The 25132-nt window shown below is 35.7% G+C and overlaps 1 protein-coding gene across 3 annotated transcripts in view; it reads right to left on the minus strand.

The window, feature by feature from the left end:
* Positions 1-25132, minus strand: part of IMMP2L (inner mitochondrial membrane peptidase subunit 2) — a 431600-nt gene that overhangs the window by 128282 nt on the left and 278186 nt on the right. For all 3 annotated transcript variants that reach the window (XM_033057715.2, XM_033057716.2, XM_033057717.2), the window contains exon 4: positions 16057-16122. In XM_033057715.2, the coding sequence (XP_032913606.1) occupies positions 16057-16122 (66 nt within the window). The remainder of the gene's footprint in view (positions 1-16056; positions 16123-25132) is intronic.

Raw genomic sequence — 25132 nt, forward strand, 5'->3', positions numbered from 1 at the left:
GTCTACTATGTCCTAAAATTATGTTTCTGTTAAGTAATTAAATTTAGTTTTGGTAAAACCAGCATATTCTTGCTTTTCATTCATTTTATGGTGCAGAAAGCACCCCCCCCCCCCCCCCCACCCCGTCCCAATCTCATTTATAACATCCCCTAGCAAATATCTTACACCATGCAATTTTCATGATAAATGTGATGACAAGAATGATGCTGCTTTTCAAATAAAAAGCACAGGATAAACTACCTCACCACTTCCATCAGGCTGCCTGTACTGATGGATCAGTACAGGAAAGACATGGCTACTATGAATTTTAATTTATTTATTTATTTGTTTTAAGAGAAGCTGAATTCTTTGACAGATAATTTTTTAAATGGAAGCTCCACGGACAAAAAGTTTGCCATATTGCATGCTCCAGACTGAGGGAAAAAAAACTATGTTCCTACTTTTTGTATTGGTAGATTCTATTATATTTTTATGTGCTTTGAATACAAACACATAGCATCTTCAGTTCTAAGAGGATTAGTGATAAGAGATATGCATTGCCAGGGAAAGCAAGTTCTACCTTATACTGATATAGTGCCATATATTCATCATCTAACTGACAAGAAGTCCCCTGGTTTGGGAATCAAATCTACTAGAGTAAAATCTTGCATCTGGATATTTCTTTTGGATAATAGCTGTAAACAAACTGAAACAAACACAAATTAGTTAGTTAACATAGACTTTTCCTGGGCTAGAAATTTTAGAACCCTCTGCTATAATTTATTTTTTTTGAAGTATCACTGTAATAAAGCAGACAAGTCATGCAAAGAATAACTTGAATATTATACAGGAAAAGATCTCTGATGTATTTGCAGATTTGAAATTTTTACAGATTTTATTTTTTCAAGATTATTGCTCAACTTTTTAAAAACAGTGGCCACATAAAACAGAAGGATTAGAGCTTAGGTTAAATTTGGATTTATTAGTCTTACAGCCATATTAACTGTATGTTATACAATCATCTATCAAAATCCTGAAACTACTGTTTCATAATATCTATATAAATCAAAGTATGTTGCCAAGACTCAAGAGAAAATTTGCTATTGCTTCTGCTACAGACATTGCCCAGAAGTTGTAACACAGTGGTTGTGGAGATGTTCCACACAGTGACAGACCTCCAGAGTCTCTTCCAGAGATGTGCAAAGGAAAAATGACATCTGCTCCTATCATTTTTAGTGAGTTGTGGAAATGTGTCAGGTTTCCAGTTCCTCATACTGTCATCGTTGTTGAGCTTTTCCATTTTCACAGGGACAAAATGACAAGCACTGCTCCTGGGAGCAGAGATGAATCTGTGATTGCAACGGGACTCAGAAAACAACCACACAGTTTTTGCACTTAGGCTATAGTGACTGGATGTAGTAAAGAAGGAATTAATTATTTCTTCACTGAAATTAGGAGAAAATATCTTTTGCAAAACTAGACAGATTATTTGCTTTCATAACTTGGTAGGTCAGAGTTCTTGTTATAGCCGATTCTGATCAGACAATCAGAAATCCACTGAAGATTTTTAAATAAATAAATAAATAAATAAATAAATAATCTACATTACGTTTTCATTAAAAATCACTGTGACTGTTAACTACCAAACAAGTTTGGAGAAAATCAAAAAACACAAGGTTATTAATTTTCTATCACCCAGTGTTCTCAGGAATTCGCATTAGCCTCAATGCTTATTAAATACTGCAACTTAAAATTATTTTCCTGCTATATGCATTTGGCTTCCTTTAATTTTTATTGATGGCTTGCCTTCTTCCTTTTGACAGTCTGAATATCTGCGCTGCAGCACAGCCAGACTCGGTTTCATGATAAAGCACTTCGTAACTGGATTTTGTGTGTCTGAAATCATCTGGTTTTAAATTTACCGGGGACTTGATCTGCTGCAGCAAATAATGTGAAACTAATGGGATTTTGATATTACGCTGATGTGAGGCTTGGAGACTTGTGTATTCAAGGCCTACAGAAACTTTAAAAACAACATTAAAAGCACCTGATGGTGATTTGGTCAGAAATTGAGACTCATTTTATTTTCAATATCCCAAGACAGATATAATCACAACATGGCTGAGATGGAGTGGTGACACAGCTGTCTGAAACTGGAACTCCATTCTTTTGTAAACAAGATTTATTTTGTGAAGCTGTAATTTGAATCACAGGTTTTAGTTTGGAATTTGAGATTCATCTTGTAATGCATCTTCCAGTGGGGACTACAAACTCCATTCAGTTATAAGATATTTAGCCCTAACTTAATTACACTATCTGAAAAGCTGACAAGGAATAAACATGACTAATGATTCTGATTTTCTCTCAACTGCTCACCTCTACAGCAATCTCTCTGCACAGAACCTTGCCGGGTGATCACAATTGATGATGTTTACATGTCTGACATCAGAAATAACTATTGTAGCAAATCACACTTGCATCTCTGTAGTACTTTAAAACTGAAGTAAAAGTTAAAAAAATAATAGCTATGTTCAATTTAATCTGAATTTAAGGGACAATTTTTGGTAAATTTCTCATTTTCAGAATAATGAAACATTTAATTCTCTCCACAGATCTACAGGGATGCAAATCCTGTTCTCAGAGATGTCCAGTTCAAGGCATACTTTAGCAAGCAAAGCCCAACAAGAGGGAAAGCAATTTCATTTGTTTTCAAATTTATGTTTATTGCCAGCCCCTGTCACTGTCAGAGCATTTCAGGTGCTTGAGAACACCAGCTTAGCAATCTTTCCTTGATATAAGATATATGGGGTTTATTCCTCCAATCTGCCTCTATTTATTCTAAGCAAAATTTGTCTTCAGTGAGTAACACTATTTTGAATTTCTCATAATTAAAGACAGGGTGTTTAAGCATATATTATACATTTAAGTTCTATTTAGACTGAAAGTTTCGGTTGCCTGTGAAGTGACAACACAGAAACAAGGTTTGAAAAGCTGAATCATGATTAATTTCCATCTATTTTTCAGTTCTCTTTACAGCACAGCTATCATATACCTTTTAATTCCTAACAAATTTGGCAGGACTTTTTTTCATTCATGTATACATCACATATACATATACATAAAATATATTTATATGAGTAGACATATGTATATATGTCTACTCTATATTCAGGTTGAAACTCCAAGTAAATTATATGAAATATTTAGAAGGGCTTGCTTATAAATTTAAGATTATAAATTACTCTATTATAAATATAAATTACAGTAGGCTGTCACAGTAATGTGACACAGTCGAAATTTCTTCTCCAGAACAAAGCAGCTGTCCCAGTAATCACATGCTCAATAATGATTACAAGACAATCACACCGGAAGCTTGTCACACACCTTAACATCAGGGATACTCTTTTATTATTGATCATCCTTCAAATATCAACCAGTGTGTATACTTGGGACACAAAGAATGGGTCAAAGTTAAATAGTTTTAATTCATTGCTGCAAAAGATGCCTACTTACACCAAAAAGGGGCCCAACATCCCTAAGCTAACTTCATGTCCATGTAAGAAAATGCAAAGAACAATTTTCCTACAGTAAATGAGTCAAAGATTTAAGCCCAAAAGATTGCTGAGTGTTTGCCAAAACTTCAGCATGATATTTTTAATTGCTTTTCATGAACCATCTAATTTATTATGAAGAGCGACTTGTATGCCTACACATAAATGACTGGTGCTATTTTGGATAGTCTGCTGAGACATCCTCATGACAAGGGCAGCTATACACAATGTTCAAGAGATTTGTGCCTTTCTGAAACTGTAGTTTATAAAACCAGACAGGATATCCAGGGCATCTAAAATGGCACTGGACAGGTATGTTTCAAGCAACTGAATCCTGCCCATTAAGCCTGTGAAACTCAGAGTTTTCCTTTGGAAATTAATGTTTGTACCAAAAGACTTTTTTAAATTCATCACTCAATTTTCAACACTTAATTATAGAAGACTTTTAATGCAAAAAATCCAAATATGAATTGCATGATCTTCCAGCACTGAATATACGACACCCAAAGTTCTCATAGCAGAAAAGACACCTAAAGAGGACATATCCTTCATCAACGTATGGTAATCTTTTTCCCTTCTTCTGGCAGCAAGTCATCATCAAACAGTTAAGTACAGCAGAACCCAACTGAGCAGTTAAAAGTGAAACTTGCCATAAAAATCTTAAGCTTTCTTAAAAGACAATTCTGGGTCAAAAAGCAGATGTTCAACATTATTTTTACATGTGTATCAAGTGATAGCATAGAGAGATCCGCAAATGTTTCTAACACTTCTAAACTATTATGTACATCAAAGGATATAAAGACACAGAGCTCAATTACCTCTGCAAAGCCTTTTACCAACTGGATTTAGCACTGCTACAGAGATACATCGGGGATACATGAGCATGAAGTTGAGGACAGGGAAGGCAGAACAGAAACATAATTTCCTACATATTCCCTAATGTGAAAATGAAAAGGAGGAGGGTTAAAGGATGAGTTACACTACACTGCACTGCATTGGCTGATTAACTGTTGATGCAGATATTTCTACAGTAAATGGTAGTTCTGTCCAGGTAGAATTTTTAAGTCTCATATTAAATAACAAGTCTCAAATTATCTACAAAATGGTCTGACTTTTCTTGTTCTTCAAAATCATTTAAAACTCACATTATCACAGAGAAATGAAATGTGAGGATGTTGTGGTGTGCTTTAAGGTTTGTAACACTAGAGGCTTTCCCTTTACAGAGCTGTAACATTTAACTTGAAGCACTGAAGTCAGCTTTTGACTTTGTTGTCTTGACATACCCCAAGGCTGCTGTGGCAATACTTTTACCTCTTACTCCCAAATGCTCTTGTCCTCATGGCGTCCTGTCACTGAATTGCAAGGCTTTGACAGGTCTCTGATGTGGTGTTTCTCACAGGAACACATTATGACTGAATTTTAACTCATCCTTTTCTCCTCCCACCCTTCTTTCACCTTTTACTTTCTAGTTCGAGGTTTATAACTTCATAGTCAGGAATATATAGAGCTCAGTAGATACATTAGTAGACAACTACTATTTAAATAGCCCATAAAAAAACTTCCAGAAATATACATGCACAGAGCTTCACAAACATTGAAATGAGTGCAACATCTGTGCCTGACCAGTAGTTGCAGTCAGAAACTTCAGCACTAGTATGTAAAGGAAGCCAGCTGGGACACCAAGCTGATCCTACTTTAATCTAATAATCATGGTGGGAAGTGTTCAAGGGAATATCAGTAGTGTTGGAGAAAATGATGGGAAGGAGAACCTAACCTGGTGATATTCCAGTTTCTTCCTTCCAGTCAGCTGTGAGTATAGCTTTCCTTTTTTCTTTCTGTTATATGATCTTTTAAAAGATATTTCAAGATTTTATTTTCAATAAATGTTTGGGTTTTCTTCATTAAGGCTGTACAGACCATCATTTAGGGAGCTCCCAGGAAAGCCTGTCTGCTCAGCAGACAGAGAATACTCAGAAATACAGAGAATACTCCAGATTTTAAGAAACTCTACAAAACTCAGTAGACATACATGTAGCATTCCTGGTATGTCTGCTATTTTTGCCCATGTTTGGGTATTCTCAAGCATCAATAGCGATAAAAGGGATAAGGATTCTACTAATTAAGAACAGTGAAACAGTTTAAGTCTATGTGGCCCAGAAAGAAAGAAAGAAAGTAATTATGAAAAATTCAATATTAATGATACTTCTAATATTCTCTAGGAAAAAAAAAAAAGGTATTTAGAGCATTTGAATTGACAGAGGGAAACAATTTGGTTTTAAAGTCCTCAGGCATATTTTACTGCTTTAAAAACTAGCCCAAATTTTCATATTCTCTGCAGTAGAGATCTCAAAAGAACATATCTAAAGCTGATCTAACAGCACCTGTTCAAACATCACTATTTCCTAGCAGAAGAAGACAAAATTACAGACCTCTCTGCAATATACCAGGAAAATAAAGCTTCCTTTAAAGAAATACAGAAACTCAACCAAAGAATTAACATCATAATGGGTTTATTACATCTCTCAAATAATTCTAAATGTTCAAGATTTTTTGACAAATAGTTTGAAGAAACATAGAAACACAAACAAACATTGCAGTCAAACATCAGCAAGTGCTTTTGACTTAACTATCGGACAATGTAAAGACACAGAGTTGAATGGTTTTTCATATATAAGGAAATGTACCAGTTCACTAACGCCTTTAATTGCCTGCCACACATATTACAAACTGAGGCCTCTTCTACCCTGTGTGACAGAGCTCTTGATAGAGATCAGCAAAAACTCCACATTCACCTCTTCCTCCTCAAAAAAGAAACTAAAAGTAACATCAGTTGAATAAAAATTACAGGGATGAAAATTATTCTGGTGCTTAAAGATTTCTTACGTCATTTTTGACCTTCCCATAAATTCGGCTCAAAGAGTTAATTGTGCTGAAATAAACATTAGCATAATGCCTAAGGATACAATTTTTTACCTGGCCATGGAGTATTGGCAGCACAGACAATGAATCTAAACTGTAGAATAATTCATTAGGAAATATGCAGTAGCTGTGGCAAGATTTACTACAAATATACTCGAAGTGTTTTTAAAAATTAATATTATGCTGCTATGCTTGGCTTAATTAGCTCTCTTCTTCATTTACAAAGCATATCTGTCTGGTTTATGAACTCAAGTCTCTATTCCCCTTTCTTGAAAACCTGTTTAATTAAAGTTTTAACTACTGCATGAGTTTTAGAAACAGTACAATGACTTTTATTACTATAAGCCTAAATCCTTCTTTTAAATATGATCATATCTACATATATTATATCAGAAATATAAAAAGACATGCTCATAATACTCCTGAGTAGACACACAATACTGGTCCTTATCATTACATGTGCCCTCTGTTTCCATGATGCTGCACCTAGGCAATTTTGGAGGCTCTGCACAAGCAGTTGAATTGTGATTAATTTTGCCAATCAACAAGTCAGTTCTCCTAACTCCATTAAAACTCACCTTTTTTTTTTTTTTTTTTTTTTTTTGGCATATACCTATTTCTAACCTGTTCCATGATTTCCTCATTTGTTATTCTATTTTATCTCTTTTGTAGGTCCATCATTAGACTTCTACTAGCAAGTGACTCTGGTTTTCAACTACAGAAACTCCTATCACAGTATATTTTAGCATTTATCACTTCCATCCATTGATGCTATTATAAATTATTAAATATTAATTTAATTTTGCTATACATACAAAATCGAAAGTCATTACACATGCTAGCTGGGAACTATCTGAAGTTCTAGAAATGCATGACATACAGTTGCTCATAACCTTTTTTTGGCTGATTATTAAAACCTCGTGGCATAATGGTCAGCGAACAGAAATTATTGTGCAATCACTACCTACAGACTACAGTAAAACAAAAAATATTTCTTGCCTCCCTTGCACAGATGCTGGAGACTCTACTTAATGACTTGTCACCCATTATACCTAAAATACACTACAGTTTCATCACACAATTTACTCCACAGAAGCAGAATGTCAACAACAGCCAGTTCTATAATAATTTTAAAAGATAATAGTCATTTTCCCTCCTGTTCTCATTTGAATCTCATAACCACTGGGGTGATCAATTTCAAAACCTTATTAGTTCTGCTTTTGTAAGCTATTCAGGACATCAGATGCTGTTTTTGCAGTACAAAACTATAGAGACAATCTTTTTAAATTAACAATTTATAATTAATATTTCTGCCAGCATATATTTGTAAATTTTCCATAACAAAAACACTATGTCAGAATTTTCAAATTAAAACATGGCAAATTATTTCATATGGCTGACAAACAGTGCAGTAAAATAGGCAGGAGCACTAAAAAACTGTCAGGCTATAAATCTCAAAGAAATGAAGCAAACAAATCGGCAAGTTCACACTATTTTTCTAAGTTAAAAAAAATAATAGACAGCTAAAGCATCATCAGTTCATTATGTGTAGAACTGAGTATTCATTACTCCACTCAATGGAAAAATAGGAAATGCATGAAATCAACTTTGAGGAGATGATATTTTTTGTATTCTTTACATCTTGTTTAGTCCCCAAAAAAATGTTTTCTTTACATATGCACTTATCCTTAAAAAAAATTCTTTAACCGGATTTTCATTTAGACTAAATTGGCCTATTTTTTTAACATTACCAGAGCTGAGAGCCATCATGCCAGCTGAGGCTTCGATCCTAGGAGAGTCTGTTCAGTCCCAATCGGCAGTGTCGGTGCATTTTAAGAAGCTACTGTGCTTCAGCTGGGGTTGGTAAGCAGACATGTGGTCCCTGTCAGCTCATTGCAATGACAAGTACATGGTGTTCACTTAAGCTGCTTTCAGCAGTTCCAAAAGGGAGCCCAGGTGAAAGCATTGGAAATATGAGCATTTAGGAAGAACACTGGAGGCAAGCTTTGCTTTTTTTTTTATCAGCATCAAAAGTGATGCAGCTGCTGTTGTTTCCCTGCACATGTGTGGAGAGGGAAATTAATTTTAACATTAGACTGGAGTAGTATAATGCATATGATCAGCTTAAATCAATCACATGAGTGAGGAGTATCTCCAGTTCTGGGGGATGGAAGGCAGGAGGGAAGAGTGGGCTTGTGTGTGTGAGTGTCTAGAAATATAAAGGGATCATGAAAAGCAGTACCTTTAAAAAACCACCACCTTGGTCATTTGCAGTTACCTGACCATTACTCAGTTTGAAATGAACAGAAAGTTTGCTTAAATCTTTCTTCAAAGGAGAAAAAGAAATTCATATGGAAACCCCTCCCATATACCCCAAAAAAGTCATCATTTGGGACTCTAAAGCCGGAATAATGATGCAGATAATAAAACAACCTCATCCTAAGACTATCTTGCAAGATGGTTTTCTACTCATTATAATTATGTGGATACAATCCTTTCACGGTGTCACTGGCTGAGTTCAGCATATAAAATACATTCAAGTAAGGCAGAAAGAGGTCTTTTTCAGTGCTTTAAAATCAAATAACCAGTAAGATTTATTTACATTATTCAGAGTAGAGTATTTTGTTTCAGCATGTTTTTCCTCAGACTGTAAACATAAGACTATGTCGGGTCCTAATACTGCTTGAGTTAATAAAAATTGTAGTTTCAATTTACAGGAGGAAAGTGCATGAATTTCCAGGTTTTGAACCTGTTTGCCTTCCAGTACACCTAGAAAAATCTGTGCTGACAAATACATGAACTTATTGTTCATTTTCTGAGATGAGGAGCCCAGGGAGCTCGGTTAATATCTGTTCCACAAGCTTCTTTTATAAGCATAAGCCTACAACAACATCTTTCATCCTGACTTTCTCATCTATAAAATGGGTTTAATACTCTTTCCTTCCTCCTACCCTCATCTTTGTTCTTGTCACACTGAGTTTTTAATGCAATACACGTATATGAGCACTACTGTTGAAATGAAGCTGAGCCTATATCCACAAACTGCTTAACCAGACATCCAAACACTGAGAAGATGCAGATCTAAACTGTTCAGAACAAAGAGTGCTTTTACTAAACACACCCTTTATTCAAATGTCTAAGTATGGATTTCAGGGCCAAATTTCATATAACCAATGACATTTGTATCCATAGGTTGCAAAATAAAAGCAAGTTTTGAAAATTGAAATACATGAAGGCATTTTATTAAGTTTTAGATTTTTTTAAAGTCTTAATGCAGTTTAGTCTCTTGCTGCTCACTTTTTTAAAAACCTTCATAAAGACAACCTATTGAGCTTCATTGGGATGATTATACTTGTATGCATGTCTTTTCTACCATCTGATGTCTTGGCAGCAAACCAACTTTCAGTGAAATAGAAATCCACTGTGTTTCTCTGAAGAAAAATATCTATGAAAGACATGCTGTCTTAAAGGAGATGACTACACTTAATTTGTTTCAACTTCTAACAGAGAAAACATTCATCTAAATGTGAAGTAACATGTTCGAAAATTAGTATTTGCTATCATAGAATCATAGGATAGTTCAGGTTGCAGGGCTCATCAGGAGGGGACCAGTCCAAACTGCTGCCAAAAACCACAGTGAGCTACAAGGTCCATTATTGAGAGCTTTATTCAGTTGGGTCTTGCACACCTCCAAGGATGGAGGCCACAGATACTGTGGCAATAGCCCCTGACCATCCTCAAAGAAAAAGGTTTTTTTAATCTGGTCTGAACCTCTATGGCCAGTGCACCACTAGACCTAGCTCCACCTTCTTGCCAACCTCCCCATGGGTGCTGGGGGCTTTCTGTCAGGTCACCCCCAAAGCTTTCCCTTCGCCAGGCTGAACAAGCCCCATTGGGCCAACATCTGGCAGGGTAACTGCTGCAGCCCATGTTGAGCTTGAGGGTACAGGGTCCTCTGCTGTACTTGTTATGTATTACTTTTGTCTTTCTGCCCCAAAATGCGCACTGAAATCTATGTGTGGTCTATGACACAATGGTATCTTTCTTTTCCTGAAACAGTTGTGTGTATCGCAGCCCTGGTCATAATGTCAAATTTCAGAAATCTTTTTGTGCCTTTACTACTGGGCCTAAAGATTGACAGAACCTTAGAAATTCATTATGGATACAGAAAATCTTCATCATGCATTTCTCAATTTGTTTCTCTGGGTTAAAGATGCTGCAGCAATATACATTCCCATCATTTACATTTACAGAAATGGACTCCAGTCATGCAAGGACTCTGCATATGGGAAAGAAATAAAAATCAATGGAAACTCCATTTAGGAGACATGCAATACAATCAATGATAAAGAGTCATAACAGAGCAGTACAGCTGAACCTAAAAGAAAACTTTAATTGGGTAAAAAAAAATCCCATCAGTACCTAAAAGTTAGCACTGCCAAATAAACTGGTGAGAGATATATTCTGTGCACATGGACACAAAATAAGAATATTTTAGAGGATGAAGATATTTCATCTAAGGTATTTTGACAGCTACTATGTCCTTTATATACATAAAGAACTAAGACATAACAGTATGTAGAAGACAGTCAAAATAAAAGATATTGCAAAATTTGTAATCTGTGAGGATGGTGCTGTGTCTCTGTAGAGTACAACCTGTTCTCATTTCTGCAGATTGACTCCTGTCAATGTGGATCTGACCACTCAGATGTATATTCACAACTCAAAGACAGACACAGCAGACTTTGACAAAGAAGAGAATAGAACACAGCCAGAAACACACCCTGTGTTTCATCATCTACTGTGAGTCCTAGATTTTAATGTGTTTTACTGATAATACATTTCTCTGTTCTACCAGCCATTGCAAGCAGTACCTTATCACATAAGCACTACCTCAGAATAGTTACCAGGGGCCTATGTGCTGGGGGCAGAGAGGAAAGAAATAGAGGAAACAAATAGAATAGAATAATAGAGTAATTGGAAACAAATAGAGTCTTACTACAGCACTAGTGAACTAACTTGCTTCTGTATGATTAAATGGCAAAGGTTTGCATGTAATTTCTGACAGGTGGTTGCCCTGAAGATGTTATGTACAGAGCCATTCTTGTGCTCCAACACTGGCAAAGGCTGCAGGCACAGATTTTTTGGTATAATCTAACACAAGTTGTTACCAAGCCGTATGGACTCTGTGAAGACAGCTGTTTTGTTGGAAAATTGCTCCTGGACCTCAGTGAAAAAAAAAATTAAAATGGCAGCCATAATATCTGACAAAATTGAGTTGCATCAGTAAAACAAAAATACCCCAAAACAATAAAAACCCCTTAATGATTGTCTTTTTCACACTAAAGGGATCCTGGATGCCACCAACACCAACTCTCTAAGAATAAAAAAAGCAACACCTGCATGGGGTAATGACAGTTTGATGCTAAAGGGTTCTCCAATAAGTTGACAGAATGACCAGATTTTGCTTATTATTTAAGGAAGTATGGGATCTTTGACTGGAAGAAATACGACAGCCTGCATGAACTTGACAACAGGACCACACAAAGTTAATACCAGTGATTGCTGCATCTAATAGCTACTGTTGGATGGCCTCTATTTCTATTAATTCTCTACCCTTTTTCAAACCCCATTATATCTCCCTAACTTTCTGTGGCAATAGTTTCTACAGCTGAATGATAAACCTTGTAATAAAAGGTTAAAAGTTGTTGTTGAAAGGTCGGTTTAGATGTACAGCTTAATAAGGTAATGATGTATGTCCGCACTGTCGTGCTTTGACAAACAAGGAGTATTTCCTTTTTCACATCTTCAGAGTAATTTTGCAAGATGCAGCATGCAAACACACATAACATGTTCCTGAAGCATTCAGTTCAGAACACTAACTCCTGAAGAGCCTAACAACATCCCCAGACATAATCTTTTTCAAAAAATTACTCTTCCTAGAAACTCACTAATCATTCTTAGCTCAGGTACAGCATTAAGAAGCAAACAAATAGATGAAAAAAAACATAACTGGCACACCAAGCTCCTGCAGACCTGTGGAACTGTGACAGACAGGGGGAAAACAAATTAGTTCAGCAAGGTACTGAATAGAGTTAATTTCAAATTTTACTAGCTTAATAACAATTTTGGTTTCCTTCACATAAACCGTCATTTATTTTTGTTACTGAAAATATACCATAACTCATCTGTGAAAGATTACTATAGATTTTTGAATTACCAGTAATGCATTTAAGATAAATGAGTTCTAATAAGTTTAATTTCAAGTTTTTCCAAGTGTTTTGTAATACCAACATTAATTTTTTAACAAATTAGATTATGTTGACTTTTAAAATAAGGCCTCTTTTGGAAGACTTATCATTTAAACAGTCTGCAGGAACCGATTTTCTACTTAAAGTTAATTCTCCTGTGAATCCATGGAAAACAAAACAAATCCTGATCTAAGGGAGCTACACTTTGCAATATTGTCTGTATACAAGCTGACCTATAGACTCATTCTCAAGGACTAATTGGGGAATTTTTTGTCCATTCTTTGAATTATTTTGAAGGGGGAGTCATAGCAGCTTATCTAAATTAAGTTATCTGTTACAAGTTTATGGCATGTACTATATGCTTCTGGTATAATACCAAACTCTTCACCTGCACGAGCAACTAGACTGGAAACAGGAATAGAAAACTGTAATGATAGCATTTTTATTTCAGTGAGTTTGTAGCATTTTGCAACACCTCAAATCACATTTCAAAAGATAAAGTATTATTTAGTATATAATGTCTGACTATCTGAAAAACAGAAAATTAAAGGTGAAAATGGACCTATTACACATTTTTCACCTACACACCTTTTCAAAAACCTTAAGTCATTCATTGCTACTTTTAAAATGTCACTATTTTCATTTCATTAAATACTTTTAGAATTAAGATTCGAAAAACAGGATTTTTCTGCCATGGTGTCAACTCCTGAACTCAAGTCAAAATATAAGGGACCCTTCCTATGGCACTAATGGCTCTGCCTATTGGATCTTTTATCACTTTCAGTAATTAACACATAGTAAAATACTAACTAACTAACTTACCTTAATTGATAACATGAGGAAACACAGTTTTCTAGTATTTTCCCTAATCATGCTCCAAATTGATCAAAAAAAGATAATTTGTTCAGCTGTGAAAGCACAACTACAGAATCACAGATCATATTGCCTATCACTCTTCTTATCTCAACCCATGGCGATACTATTCATCTGATTGAATTGCAGCTGGAAACAAAATGCCACACAGCCACTTGCTCATTCCAAGCCTCCCTGCCAGGGGCAGGGAGGAAAATTGGAGACAAAAGGTAAACTTCATGGGTTGAGAAAGAACAGCTTAATAATGGAAAGGAAATAAAATATAGCACTAATAACAACACAACAGAAAATAATACAATAATATTCCCTACTACTATCTTTGCAATTGTTGTTTTTGTTATTATTATTATTATTGAAAAGAGAAAGAGAGGAATAAAACTCAAGAATGACAAGTGATGCACTGTAAAATTGCTCACCATCTATCCCCAAGCAGTGAACAGTGCCCCCCAGTCAGCTCCCACCATTTTACACAGAGTATGACATTCTGTGTTATGGAATATGCCTTCGGCCAGTTTGGGTTAGCTGTCCTGGCCAAGCTGCTTCCTGGATTGTTGGGCACCTTCTCACTGGCAAAGCATGGGAAACTGGAAAGACCTTGACTTAGGGTAAGCACTATTCAGCAAAAGCTGAAGCATCACTGTTATCAACATCACTCTCATTCTATGGCCAACAACCACAGCACTGTACCAGCTACAGGAAGGAAACTAACTCTATCCCATCCAAAACCAAGACATACAACAAAAAGCTCTGGGGTAATTGTCACATCCTCAAAGTTAAAAAAAAAAAAAAAAAAGCATGTCTGAATTATTGAGATTTCTATCAGTATTTCTAACAGTAGTTCTATCAATAAAGTAATCTAACCAGGTTTACCACAGGAAATTGAGGATCAGCCTTCTATGTCCCTGAGTGATTCATTAACCTGCAGGCTCATCAGTATTCTGAACACACTGGTGCCACACACCTTTGTCCACTTGGCCAGGAACACCCACAAATGTTAATGAAATGTTCCAAGTCTTAAAGAGTTTGAATGTACAGCATAGTTAATTTCATAAAGCTAGAATTTATGTTATTAAATGTCCTTTTTTAATCAAAATCTACATTAAGTTTCAAAAATTAAGGTAAGTATGTTAATAATATAGAACAATGTAAAGTAATCCTTGAAGACACCTTATATTGCAATCTCTTTCTGATATTGTTGCAGAAATGAATGAGGAATACAGAAACATGAATAACATTCTTATCACTTAAATGAATTACTGAACTAATATCAATAGCAGTAAGAAATAAGCACCTTCTTAAGAACACAGGTCAATAAAAGACAGAACACCCACCACTCCTCTGTCTTTAGCTCTTGAAAGTGATAGCTAGTTTTAGCTGTCAATGTCTGTAGTTTTGGACATCAAATTATCTTCTTTGTGCCTTTTATTTTAGATATTTTGCTTCAACAGAGAGGTAACAATTTCTTTTGGTTTCTCAAACTGAGATAATTGAGAATTTTTCAATAAAACAGAAATTGTATTGAGTGCAAGAGAAAAAAAACAACATAGACATATTCCACATTGCCCATGCTATTAACTAGGGCTATTAACTGAGATCAAATTCAAATCCTTGATTTGAATTGAAGCTTTCAAGTACTTCTTAAGCAGTCACTACACTAGAGCAAGAGTCATTATCTAAGTGAATTGAGTCAGAGTCTGCCATATTGTCTGAGATCTCCCAGGGTCATTCACATTTAGCATGGGAAATTAGGGATTTACTCTCCCACCTCTATGCCTATGCAATTCTGTACCTGGCAAAAAGAAACCTTTTCAAGCAAGCATTTTCTCCATAATAATACTGTTCCCACAAAAACTTTTTATTTATATCTAGTAATAATTTAACCAGCCTCAGTAGGAAGCTCTATCTGTCAGAGCAAACCAAGTCTTGAAGCACTCCAGAGTCTACTCTTGCTACAATGGGATTTTTTTTCTGATACAATAATTTACTCAAAATCAGTTGCACCATATTCCCTACAGATGCCTACACGCTGCAGTTAATAATCTATAAGGGTTCTTTGTCCCTAAAATTAAAAAAAAAAAAAAAAATCAAACTTGAGATCTTGAAACAAGCAAATAAACAAAAGCCTAAAAAACAACCTACTTTTCCATGCCCACCCCAGTGCAAAACAGCAGCTGGAGTTTTTAAATGAAAAATCACAGCCCTATAATCTCATTGAAAACTGCTGTACTATTACCTGCCTTGATTTGTGGCAGAGATATTCTCAGAAACAAGTATTATTTGTACCAATGTACATTTCACAGGAGTGAGTAGTTTTGTGTAGCATTCCTCCTGTCATTAAAAAACAGGCAGGTACAATGCTGACATCCTTGTTAATAATAGACAGAAAATGCTAGAATGCACTCGTTGTCTAGGATACTGATTTAAAAGACTAAAAAGCTGCACTATTCCTATAAAGCTCTGAGACTAAGGCTTAAAATACTTACTTGATAATGTCTCCTTCAAGAGCAATCACTCGTTTAATGATCTTCTGTTCAGGATTTCTAGGAGACCTGAGACAGGGAATAAGGTTACACAATCAGTAACATTCCCATTGTTTTAAGAAAAGGAAAGAAATAGACACTATGAAAGTCATTAGAAGGTTTTGTGTTCTCCTTGAGTGAGCATCAGTCACTCTGTTCCACAGTGAAGCTGCTGCAATCCTTGTCATTGCAAACCATCATTGAAAACCACTTGATGACCTCCTTACAAACAGCCCAATAATCAACACACCTTTTAGCATGAAAAATACACTTCACAACATTAAAAGCAAAGCATCCCACTACCAATAAGGAGGGTACATTTGCAAATAGATGAATGTATTAAAACCTGAATTCTCCAACATTTGTGGGGAAAATGTGTTAAATATTTATGTCATTCATCCAATTTGGAAGAAAAAAAAAATCTTCCTATGTTGTGTTAATATCTATCACTTATTTAGGTAAGCCTTGCCTAGAGAATTGTGGAAGTTAAAAAAATAAAAGTTGCAAAATTTTATGAAAGTTGCAGCTTCTGAATGCATTGTTTTAATTTAAAGTATTTTTTCCCATAGCATCTTTCATTGAGTAGATTCTGATCATACATTACATAACATGAGAAAGCAAAAACGAACTTGCGTGTTCAGTTTGAATACTCCAACTTCCTGGATGTTGTAGTTTTGACAGGTTAATATAAGATAATGTATATATGCACCACAAATTTTCTTTTTCTTTATACTTTACCTCTTTTCTTTTACTCTTCATTTTTAATTATCTAACTATGCAAATTTAGAATAATATCTTCATGTTATTAAAAAAAAATCTCCTTTTTTTTGCTGCTTGTACATAGAAAAGTCAGGGAAGGAACAAATTGTTTTTATCTTCTATTGATGCTTGGGTTCTCCCTATTAAGGCTGCAAGTACAGTCTGTTAGACACACCACTGACAGAGGTGTATATTACATTTTCCTGGTTAAAACCATCTTTGAGCTCATCTCTGGTCAAATGGTAGCACACTATGATTACACTTCTTTAAAAAGCAAAGCTGAGCTAAGTCTGGATGAAAAGTTTGCCCACACTGCTACATGACTGAAGGCATTTGAGGTTCACTTCCAGTTCCAATAATTAAAAAGAAAAATGGGTCCAGATTTATTTGTTGGGGTTTTTTAATATATAATGTAAAAAAAAAAATCCAAATATTTTAAAATTAGCTTGAGTTTTTAATATTTTTTCTTGTGTGTGCATGCCAATACACTTGAAATAAATTTCTCTTTCAAAGTAATGAAATAAAATTCAAGAAGCCAAATTTCAAAATATCAAACAACTTCCCTTTACAGTTTACCAAGCCTTATTTTCAACAAGCAATGAGGAATAGTGAACATGAATAAAGATCATATTTTTATTCTCTAGTCCTCACTTGAATTTTAGAATCATTATGTAATTTACAGTAGTATTTTATTTAGCATTAATTTTACCTGAATAGCTGTATATTCCAGTTCAGCCTTGCATTTCATGTTCCTTCTTAAGGTAGGAACACACAGTTTCATCATATTTTATGTGTCAGTCTTGGGAGGAATTAATCAAGTTTTAGATGCTTGTATGATTTAAATAAATTGAATATCCACAGCACTTTCTGATGCTGCTTCTTGCAAGCAACACTTACTTCATTGAGCACTCATTTGAGCATTGACTATGTCTGAATCTCAACCAAAGCACAATCTATGAAAAAGCAACAAACCTTTATTACAAACTGTTATAAATTTAAAATATTTTTAAAGTTACTTTACTGCTAATTGATTTAATTTTTAATCCATGTAAGCTCAGACTGTAATATTTTCATGTAAAATTTAAGCAATGGAAATAATAATGCATAATGTATGTGATGAAATGTGCATTTCTTAAAGATTGAATGAAAATAAATTTTATGTTTGCTCTTTCAAAATTCTGTTCTGCTTTAACACCTAACTTTCAAAGTAAGGTTCTCAGCAGGCATTTCCACTTGATTAGGATATATATATATATTGTCATACAATTACTGACATCTCCCTTAATTTTCTTTCCTTGTGCAAAAATTTTTACTGACCTTGGAAAAACATCTCTCTAAATTTGAGGTATGAGTAGTTGTTCTAAGAGTAGTTACTTTTTTGCTAGCAATGACATATTTAAAGCAAGCACATAATTTATCAGAAAAACTTCAAGGAATTTCTTGCAGATATTGTTATGCAAGAGTAATATTTTTGATACAGAATCATATTTTTTAAATAAAATTCATACTAACATTCAGACTATAATTCATTAAAATGGCAATGGGTTGGTAAAATATTAGCAGGTTCAAAGTGACCAATAATACGGGCACTTTTAGACCAAGGATTTTCAAGATCTGTGCAGAATGTTTACTTCAAATTTAGTTTTATGTGATTTAATCATTATTTACATGGAGGCAACTGAAGAAATCAGCACTGTGTTGTTGTAGCATAAACAGACTGAAATAATTAAGACCATCTTTTTCAAAATTAAAATTTCTGCTGTATTTATGCTGCTAATGACAGATACTAAAAAGGATTTAACTCCACAAAATAGGATAAGAGAGAATTTTTGAGATGTCAGCCTAACATTGTGACCCAAGACATTCACTCAGTGAGCTCTTCATTTCCCAAAACTAATTCCTCTCTCATCAAAATTCCCGCATAGTTGGAGTCCACACTTCTGGGAATTTCCAGGACTGATGCAGGAAGGAAAACATGTTTGTCTCCTACTCAACCCATTTGAGGATTCAATGAATAGCTAGAGAGGTAACTAAAATGTAGGTGGAAGGCAGAATAAGTGGCATTAATATACCTAAAGAATTGGGAAGCTCACAGTATGGTTTTGGTGGCTTTACCTAAAAAACATGATTGGAGGAAGAGGAAACAGAAACAGTGGAGCTACCTCATTCTTTTTTCCTGTTGCTCATCCTTACTTCCTGTTGCCAGCATAGTAGCTAATGCTCAAACACTGTACAGTAGTAAATATGAATTAATATCCATTCTTTCATTCCTCCTAGTACCATAGCTATGATAGAACAGATCTAACATAGACAATTCTAAATATTGTACAAGAATGGAAATTTACTTAATATATGCACATATTTTCTAAACCAAAATATTTTTAATTCTTGTTTAGCTTGTTTAGTTTTTTTCCCGGTCCATAACTTTCATCTAATTTCCATGCTTCTTTATGCAAACAGAGAATCTCATAATAAATGCAATATCTAATTACGTTATAGGTTATGACACAATTTCTATATTGTGGGAAATAACATGCAATACAACAGTGAAAGAAAAAAAAATTCACACATTTTATTCTTGCTTTTGTTGTAATTCTTGTTATCAATTTCTGTTGTAGAGAACTACTGCATTAAATGTATCCAGTACCAGGTTTAGTATCTGTGGACCCACTAGTACGAGAAAGGTATTCACAACTGGAAAAAGTGACACCGAAATAAAAGTAACAGAAGAGCAATGTAAGAGCAGTGGCTAAGGAAACTGGGTTTGTGCAGATCAGAAATTAGGTAAAGGGTTCAATTGCTATTGTCATCTATCTAATTGCTGATTAGGAATTTAGAATTTTTGGAAAGGTACACAACAAAAGAGATTAGCAAACAACATAAGTTGCAGCAAGGGAAATATTCCAGTGGTGCAGGTTGCCCTGAGAGGCTGAGATACTCAGAGCTCAACGGAACACAGGTCTGGGCAGTCTGACCCAAATTCAGAGTCTAACTTGCCTTGAGTGGTTGGTAAGATTAGTTAGTCACTAGAGGTGCCTTAAAACATAAATTCTTTTTCAATACTACAGCCTTTAGTATTATTCAAATGCATGAAGAATCAGGATGTTAATATATTAAAATGCAAAATATTTTGTCACGCATGCAAGCTCTGATCACTGATCACTTTATTTATCTGCTGTAGCCCACAGATTGTTTTTTCCTGTGTTTCTCTTGCAGTATCTAATTCTATTATAAAGCATTTTTAAAGAATGTTATGATATCATGTCTCTACATTCCAAGTTGCAAGGAGACTTACAACCAGAGAAATTACTCCACAGTTTAATTATCCTTGCTATTAGGAAATTGCATCTGCATTCAAAATTGAATTTATCCTAGTTCAATTTCAATTTCATGCCTTCTCCTCCAAGGCAGAAAACCCCTCAACATCTTATTTCTTCTTCATGAAGAAAGATTTGGGTACATCAGCTCTTAAATTTCTATTAAATTCATCAGCTAGAATTGCCTAAACTTCCTAGCACACAGTTTTCCAATTCTGGGATGCATTTTGGTTACTGTTTTTCAAACTCCTCCAACATTTCATTTTCTTCTTAGCCCACATGGGAATCTAGTGTTATTCAGCTTAGACTATTACTATGCTTAGTAATCAATTAAGTGGAGTAACATGGCTTTGTTTGCAGGCTCAACCAAAAAATTTCTTTCCTGTTTCTTAACATTCCATTTATTTTTGTATAGTCAGGCAAAAAGCTCATCCTTTTCTTCCTGGAAGATGATGTTGAAAAGATACCATAAGTGACAATTAAACCTTCTCTGAGTTAACTCATTGCTAAAGCAATTAAACAATTAAGTTTAGATCACTAGCTGCACTTCAATTCTATAGAGCATGTTTGTGACCACCAACCATGTGATTCACACCATGCTACCCAGTCTTTCCCTGCACTATTTGCACACTTGGCCAATGATTACAAAGACAATTGACAAAACCAGCACCTACCTTTGGAATGCACAGCAATCTGCTGGAAATATTGCTGCTCACAAATGTGCCTCCAACCATATCTACATCTTCACAGCTGAACAGAGCCTGTTTGTACATCCGTCTAATATTCCTCATGAACTCCACAAAAAGCAACTTCCTCGATCAAAATATAATGGCAGTAAAAAGAATGCTTGAAGAAACCTGTTATCTATATTATAGCCTGTATCAAAATTATATTTAACTAGCTGTTTTATCATTTTCCTGATAAAATATACCAGGTTTGCTTGATAAAATCTATTCCTGACTTGACACCTTTAAGTATTTTAGTTTTGTATTTTAGTTTCTGTTAATAGAATGAGAAATAAACCATGCAATTATTTTGCTCAAATAAGGCATTTCTAAGGCTTTTATCTTTGGATGCTGGAAATTTATTGCAGATCATGAAGTACAGTAATTTCACGAATACAAGCCGCACTGTTTTGACCAAAATTTTGCTCTCATACTGTGAAAGCGGCTAATATTCAGGTGCGGCCAATATGTGAATAATTTTCTGACATTTTCAACCCTGGGAGTGCAAACCAAGTCAATGCAAACTGCAAAGTCGAGCTCCTACCAGTAAAACCCTGCATTTACGCGGTTGTTACAAATTGATACTCTGTTGCACGGCAGGTGGAGCTGCTCTGTGCAGGCAGCACGGGGGGTGGGGAAGGCGGGGCAGCTCTCTCCTGCTTGGCCCCGCGGCTCGGAGGAGGCAGGGACAGCTCTTTTCTGCTGGCCCCGCGGCTCGGGCGGGGCAGGGACAGCTCTCTCCGCTTGGCCCCATGGTTTGGGGAAAGCAGGGACAGCTCTCTCTGCTTGGCCCCGCGGCTCGGGGGGCTCCCGTCCCCTCGTGCCACCGCCGCAGGAGCAGGCAGGCTCCATCCCCGGCTCCCATGGCCGCCGCAGGTGCCGGCGGGCTCTGTGCCCCCCCTGCCGCTGCGGGGCAGCGCCGGGCTGGGGTGACCGAGCCCAGTGGTGGCAACGGCCAGCCCCGAGCGGCCCTGCCGAGCGGCAGCACCGAGCTGGGCCACCCAGCCCTGTCGGCAGCCCCAGGTCCTCATGGCCCGAGCCGAGCCAGTAAACCCCGCCCTGCCACGGTTCTGTTACTAATTGGTAACTTTGTTGCACGCGGGTCCTCGCTGCGAACACAGAGCGGCTTATACTTGGGTGCAGCTTATTTATGGACAAAAAACAAAATGTTTGCCAACACCCAGCCATGCGGCTTATACTCAGTGCGGCTTGTATTCGTGAATTTACTGTAATTTGCATTTTCTCCTTTGTCTTTAAGTCTCTTCAAAAGAGGTATTTTCCAAATGGTATTCCACACCACAAAAACTGTTTGAGAGCACGCTTGCCTGTCAGTATCAATGTTTGAAACCCTTTCTGGCCTAAAACTGTGTTACACCTTTATAGAAAGTGAAATAGATTAGATTACCTATTTTTTTCAAACAGAAATATTATGCTGAAATTATATGTAATTTTGAGAATGTTAGCAGATAATGAGAGCATCAAAAGCAGTTCCTCAAATGCTCCTGGATATCCTTTGGGCTAAATTTGAGGAAGCAGGCTCCAGACTTAATAAATACTAGTTTAGTGAAACATTTTGAATATTCACCATTTTCCACTCATAATTTACAAAATAAGTACTTAAAGACAGCAGTTGCTCCAACTGGCTAGGCATAAGTTCTGGTGCTGATTGATTTGCTCAGCATCTCCAGTGCAAAACATGCACAAAGATATAATTAAAAATATGAGGAAAACTGCTTCTAGGAACATCCTGCAATTCCTAACTCCATACTACATTAACACTTCTTAGTCAAACCTCTGTTAAAAAGCAAAATCATTCACTGCCAAAAAACCGTTTTGTTTTTACTGAAAGTGTTCTATAATAATTATAGATTCCAAGCATGCATTGGTGGAAAGGTAGTGGGTTTTTTTTTTCTTACATTTCAAACTATTTGTGTATAACCTAGAGCAATGCTCACCTGAAATATCTTGTGAATTCTGAGCAACCTCTAAACAAAAATAACAATCTGTATAGAACATCTGCATGAAACCTCAGAAAAGGAGTCATACACTTTGTTGTATAGCCACAGTTAGAGCAAATAAATAATTCTCTCAAGCTCTGCACTTTGAAGTGTTCAAGAAACAAGTGGATGGGACACTTAGTGCTATGGCCTAATCAGTAAAGTGGTCTCAATCAAGGGTTGGACTCAATGATCTTGGAGGTCTTTTCCAATCTTAATGATTCTATGATTCTTGCATGTTTGTTGCTCCTTTCCCTTTCTAATGGGCTTCCATTCCTTTCCTTCTCTCTACATTCTGATTTAGTCTTGAGCTTTCAAGCACAGCAGGAAGTAACCCTCTAAAGTGAAAAATTAGCTTCCATGTAAATAAACATCCATAATGTTATCTCCTGGCACCAGACATTATTTAGCAGAGACCTCCTACACTAAGGATGGAGTTGTAGAGAAATTAATAAAGGTCTACATAATTTCAAAACAACTAAGTTGTTTGCATACTACAGAATTGCAACCTCAATGTATGATGAGACATCAGCAGCATCAGATTTTCAGTGTTTTTCATAGGTGTTAGAAGGATATCACAAATAATTTAATCTTCATCAGCAGAAACTACAGATTCTCCCCAGTATAAACTGGATGTATGATTCCTACACAAAAAAATTAAGCAATCTTTTCTATACTTTGGATCAGGCAATTAAAAGTGTGTATCTGAAAAACTTTCAGAAATATATACACGACAAAGTAAAAAAAATAATGAAAAAATACATCTCAATTAGAAATTACCATTTTAAAATTACATCTAGTTAGCTACAGTAAGACAAGGTGGAAAAAAGGAGGATACTCTAAATAAAACTCTAAATAAAATGTTTCACAGCAATAAAACTAATTGGTACTGCAAAACAACTCTGAAAAAACCTCAAAATACTACAGTAACTTGGAAGTATAGCTGCTAATGTGATGTAACATCACATTAAACTGTTTCTCAGTCTTCCAATCTAAGCACTTTGAGGTTAAGTGACTCAGCTGCTTGTAATGCAGGCTGTGTAATCACAATAGTTACGTGCACTTGACCTTCTTCCTGTTAACAGAGAGACTCAATTAATTACTTGCTGTTTTAACCGGCCATTTCACCTTATCTTCACCTTTTTCAAAAGGGCTGAGAAACTCTAACTTAACCTTTGACTTTGGAATCATATGCAGAAATATTTATCTACCAAATAGGAAGTTAGCCTGATCTAGGAATGAAAATACCAGGCTATGTTTAAAACAAAACCAGTAATACCTGTACTGTTTCATTAACCACTATGATGTGGTGTAGGAACCACATTTCATCTTTACCATAGCTGCCCAAACATTCTACTCTGTAATGGAAATGAAATCTTACTTCCATCACAACAGACAACAGAGGAAAATGCACAGAGAACTGCAAAATCTAATCAAATGCTTGAAAACATTTCTTACATTTCCATTTGGGATATTAGATAGAAATAACCTAAAAAATCTACACATTATCTAATAAAATGATAAAAAAATTATTGTTCATGCTATAATATACACTCCTATACCTTCTTCCATTCTGAGATTAGACCTTTGTTTAGTGCAACTCTTCCAAGCATGCAAGTTGCTCACCCTAAAATGGCAATTATATCTACACACCACACATTGTGCCACAATTTTCAATCATTATCCCTTTCTGATGGGGTTCCAGAAAACTTCTCTAGTTATAGAACACCACCACAACTATTTTAAAAAGTACTGGATGCATTTTTAGGTGTTAAAAACATCACTGATCAAGGAACCAAAACATTATTTCTTTTGAGGTAATAAACACTAAGAAGTCTGGTTCTCATATTGTCTCTCCTGGAGACTAATTTTAGCATGTCAGATAGGATTAACATTATATTTAGTTTCAAAAATGATGACTCTAAAGAAGCCAAAGTTTTTATCTGCAGCAATTTCATGATTATAAGCCGCACTGAGTATAAGCCGCACTTCCAGGTGCCAGTAACTTTTCATTCTTTGTCCATAACCTGCACCTGATTATAAGCCGCATGTTACAATACAGAGTGTGATAAAAGGTATCTGTTCTATCACCATCTCTTGAGGGTGGGGGCACTGATCCTTATCTCCACAGCAGATACTCTGCTAATGGGCCATCCATTGAAACCAGGTAGGGCATTGTTCTTTATCTTTTCACAACCCATCCTTCCTCCAACCAGTCATTTTCTGCTAGTGGCCCATTGAG

The sequence above is a fragment of the Catharus ustulatus genome, chromosome 4, assembly GCF_009819885.2.
Source record: "Catharus ustulatus isolate bCatUst1 chromosome 4, bCatUst1.pri.v2, whole genome shotgun sequence".
Taxonomy (NCBI): domain Eukaryota; kingdom Metazoa; phylum Chordata; class Aves; order Passeriformes; family Turdidae; genus Catharus; species Catharus ustulatus.